The sequence below is a fragment of the Sphaeroforma arctica genome, assembly GCF_001186125.1.
Source record: "Sphaeroforma arctica JP610 unplaced genomic scaffold supercont1.247, whole genome shotgun sequence".
NCBI classification, from domain to species: domain Eukaryota; class Ichthyosporea; order Ichthyophonida; genus Sphaeroforma; species Sphaeroforma arctica.
The window spans coordinates 11,845-16,189 of record NW_014040311.1 but is presented as its reverse complement, the minus strand read 5'-3'; the positions used below and the strand labels follow the sequence as shown (position 1 = coordinate 16,189).

General features: G+C 41.8%; 2 protein-coding genes across 2 annotated transcripts; both read left to right on the top strand.

Annotated features, from left to right (window-relative positions):
* The first annotated feature begins 503 nt into the window (after window positions 1-503).
* Window positions 504-1,775, top strand: SARC_04415 (hypothetical protein). The gene is made up of 4 exons (XM_014301746.1): window positions 504-607; window positions 804-896; window positions 1,002-1,067; window positions 1,233-1,775. Exons 1-4 carry the CDS (start codon window positions 522-524, stop codon window positions 1,387-1,389), a joined length of 402 nt encoding a protein of 133 aa, XP_014157221.1. The 5' UTR covers window positions 504-521; the 3' UTR covers window positions 1,390-1,775.
* An 834-nt stretch (window positions 1,776-2,609) lies between these two features.
* Window positions 2,610-3,492, top strand: SARC_04414 (hypothetical protein; the record flags this gene model as incomplete). Its single annotated transcript, XM_014301745.1, has 1 exon — window positions 2,610-3,492. The coding sequence occupies one exon, from the start codon at window positions 2,610-2,612 to the stop codon at window positions 3,228-3,230; it is 621 nt and encodes a 206-aa protein (XP_014157220.1). The 3' UTR covers window positions 3,231-3,492.
* Between the last annotated feature and the right edge of the window lie 853 nt (window positions 3,493-4,345).

Below are 4,345 nucleotides of genomic sequence, written 5' to 3'. Positions count from 1 at the left end.
GTGTTGGTCCGTACCTGTATGTATGTATGTCATATGTTATAGCTTATAGTAATGAGGGATAGACATCCTCACAATCATTGCTGAAACAAAAAATTAACATCGTAGTTGTTTTAGTCGTAGTTCTGATTTGTGGTCTATCAAATCAGGAAATCGACGCTGCAATTTGTAGAAAAACGTGTATTGTTGTGTTTCTTGGTGTGCCTATCGTTAGCTATCGGGAGCACTTGTATCCTCGACGAACGAGTCTCGCACGCCATTTCAAAAGAAGGCATTCGTGACTAATTGTGCACAACAAATTGATGTTGCATCATGACTATAACAATCAACACGGGGTCGACTTAACACGTGCTTGCGTTAGTACACTATTCCATGTACTATATCTCGGCTACCGCAGCGTCTACTTTCATTGCATTATTATAGTGAGTGTACTATTACCCTCAGTATCGAGCGAAAAATTGAGAATATCTATTTCTCACGAAGTTAACTTTTCCAATGTCTGCTTGAATGTACAGACGCCTTTGATGGCGGCATGCTTGGCAGGCAAAGCCGAGGTGGTTGATTTTCTGTTGAGTAAAGGAGCTGATTACACGATAGGAGAGAAAGATGGGTGAGTATAGCATTGGCGCTGATGTGACTTATGCTAGATATTGAAAAATTCTATATCGGCATGTGTGCATGCTGTTGTGAATACATAGTACTGACATTGATAATACTGATGTGCGTTCGAGAAATGACGTGCATGAGTACACAAAAATGACTCGATGCTCGCTGTAATCTAAGCTTGAACGGGGCCCACCTCGCAGGTACTTTCCGCATGATGGAGCCGGGTTTCAAGGGCGACCCGCAGTTACATCGGTGCTATTGAAGCACAATATTTCTCCAGACTACGTCCACCGGTATGTACAGGGGGCTGTGCCAAGTCTCGTTCAACTCGCGTGTTCTGAATTTTTCTCCTTGGAGTACCATATACTGACCACCTATCACTTCAATCGAATTTGTAGCGATGGGTATCCGCCGATTTTCCGAGCGGCCTGGGGACGTACGGACAACCACGCCGAGGTGATCAGGTACGGTCAGTGTCATTTTTCATGGTTGGCGTGCGAATTAGTCGAGCCAACTGTAGTGTATGTCTCATACCGTATTCAAATAAGGCAGGCGCATGTCGATTTAGCGTGCTCTTGGCTCGCTCTTTCTAGATTTCATTCCACTGACATGAATACCGTTGCATTCAGGATCTTGATTGATGAAGGCGGTGTGTCCCCAACCATCACAGACGCCCGTGGTATATCCTTATTGGATGTCGCCAGCCGGACGGGTATTGAAAAAACAGTTGAGGTCGTGCAAAAGGCCATTGCCTCCCAGAAAGGGTCGCCGAAAAATGAACTCTGAACCGTGATGCTATGTACTTGATTTTGAGTCACTATTAAGATCCGACTTTCAAAATTTCGCTATTTCCAATTTGGTCACGGTGTAGTACTTAGTGTGTCGTGTTTCACGTGCATTTTTTCCATGGCAGGTCCCGAAATATAGCATATTTCGAGGAGTTGTACCTACTGGATAGTTATATAAAACAGTAGTATCAATACATACGTTGGACAACTCGTGTCCATCCTGCAATGACAGTACAAATCATCCCACTTCATCCTCTTAACGTTACCCAAGATATAAATTGGAGGTGATTTCACTACTACATTCGAATTCAACTTCCGGTGTCGAGTGTAGCTAGGCACGAATGAGTTTTCCTATATGCTCAATAAACCGCACGAAAATTGTCGATACGTTCATAACTACATATATTCAGGACATGTGGCAGATTAAGGCTGCCACGCGAATACCAAATTTTAGAATTGCTATTGACAGTTTCAGTCTTTAACCAATATCAGAACTGTTTAGAAGACTCACAACAAACGGGTTTGCGCACATATATAGGCTAGGCTATCCGCTGCATATGGCGCGAGTCTAGTGGCCACACAGTTAGAGCGACGCCCCATTTGGTACAGTTGGTATAAAACTGCAAGTTGTAAAAGTGAATAATTCTTGGTAGCTCAAGGAGATTGTTAGTTTTCAATGCTCTGTTGGATATGTCAATGAGGGATAGTCGAGCGAGTCAAGACTTGATATAAATTTAGTGGTATAGCTAGCTACCGTGATGGTTGTACATTCCACGGATCAGCAACAAATTTTCACTGTGTACCGGGTGATATTTGCGGGTTCACATGGACCTTATTTTATAAGTCTGGAGACTATAACCAAACACGCGCGACTTGTCTTCTAATTTAGATATTCTGTATGCTTACACGCGTGTGGAACAGAAACACATGTGGTAATATCCCTATATTTTATTAGGTCTCTGGTTTCCGCAACTGATGATTCAAGATATATATTTTTAAAAAACATAATATACATTTTTTTTTGAAATGTTTTTTTTTGAAACCGATTTGGCTCGAGATCCAGCGCGCTCAGTTTTGGCGGGCTGATCTGATTGATAAAGAAACGCCCATGGCTCTGCAATCTGCAGACCACACTGACATGTTCTTTTTCTCTCTTGAAATAAATTGCGGTCATTTTTGTTATATGCTCACATTACACCGGATCACTCCAGTAACACCATGAAGCTCTTGCACCGTTTTAGTACTCGTAGGCGTTCGGCACCCACCAAAAATGCTTTGGCCGACAGTCCGTCTTTACCTCTGGATTATCTGAATTTCTTGGATACCCTCAACAGCTACACACCTAGGTGGAAAAGGATTAGTGTCTTCTCTAGAACCAACAACCACCTATCATTCGCATGCCTCGCCTGTGATACACCCTCGCATCACAGCAGTCTGGCTGCGTTACAGGATCATGTTAAAAGAACTCATGATATCATTATTGTGTGTATGCGTGGAAATAAGCAGAGATGTCGTTGCGACGAATGCGACCTGGAAGTGGATTCCTTGTCATTACTGGAGCTACACATCGAGCTGCGCCACGCGATTGATGAAGAGAACGGGAGCAGCATTTCTGAAAACGAGGCAGTGGATTTGACCAAGGAGATTTGGTATAAAGTCGAAAACGAAGATCAAAGTGTCAAGAAAGAGAGTGTTGTAAAACCTTGTATGGAGTGCCGGTCAATCATTGACATGTTCAAAGCAACAGGTCTGAAGGAGGGCGATGAGGGCACATCACGGTTTCAGGCTACTTTCCAGTCGCATCTGCGGTTGGATCATGGAGTGACCGTATTCGGGTAAAATTGTAGATATTTCAAAATCCGTACCGTTGTCTGGAAGTTTATATTGTTTTTGTTGGGGAACCGCCACCAAATGCACGACAATACGATTGCTAGGAAGATGCCTGTACCGTATTATCCATTTATTACAAGAATGAATATACAAACATGCATCTTTGAAACCTGTACATACAACAACCCTCAAGATAAGTTCCCTTGCCGAATGTTTGGCGATATATACGAAACGATAGAATTTCAAATTTGTTGGTACATTAAAATCGGATTTAAGAAGTATAAGTTTGCTCACATAGTACTTATACTCTTGTATAAATCTCAAACATATACAGCCGTTTTTCGAATCGTCTTCCCAGAGAACTTGTATCATTAATCACACTCCTCCCATACAAAAATTCAACGTAGTCTCCCAGCCATGCTGCAAGTGTCGAAATATAGGATGCTGATGTAAATTTTGCGCTCGATTTGTATACTATTACAACGAGATGTTCGGACTACATGACATATGTTTCGTAGAGCTCAAACCGAGGTTAAAAGTTGGTTAAGTCTACAAATCACTATTATTAGTGCATACCGTTTGCAAACCACTTCAATAATTCATTGAAATGAAACTGACAAGCAACCCAAATCTAACCAAATAGCGATACAGGAGACCGGTGGAGCCTATTTGCGATTGGAGTGTATATTCACTTTTCTCTGTCAGTAGTTTAAGGTCCAGTACATCCTTTATTGTGACTGATTCTGCACGGCATACCGGCATAACCCTATTCTCCTGGAAACATCTTTAAGAGATATACGTGTCTAATTCTGAGGCCAGCGGTTATTGGTTGCTAGGAGCAATAATGAGGCACAACAAGATGATGAAACCAAGCACATCGTGAAGAAGCGTCTAATATATACAAATCGTATGAACTGTTCTTTTGTACACATATATGCGTATACATGGCATACCGAACACATAAGATTTCGGTGTAGGTGTATGGATGTGGCACTTGGCAAAATAATTTTCAATCGGTTAACCAGAAATAGGTGCCTACGCTGGAGAAGAAGACAAATTAATCGCATATATTTACATGTGTGCGTTTATATGCACATTCCCTTAGAAAATGTATACATTTAATC

Excerpts from the sequence above, each read along its gene's own strand:
- SARC_04415 (XM_014301746.1), top strand. The coding sequence starts at position 522 with ATGGCGGCATGCTTGGCAGGCAAAGCCGAGGTGGTTGATTTTCTGTTG. Across the intron at positions 608-803 it reads ACGATAGGAGAGAAAGATGG|GTACTTTCCGCATGATGGAG; the intron begins GTGAGTATAGCA and ends CCCACCTCGCAG. Across the intron at positions 1,068-1,232 it reads AACCACGCCGAGGTGATCAG|GATCTTGATTGATGAAGGCG; the intron begins GTACGGTCAGTG and ends CGTTGCATTCAG.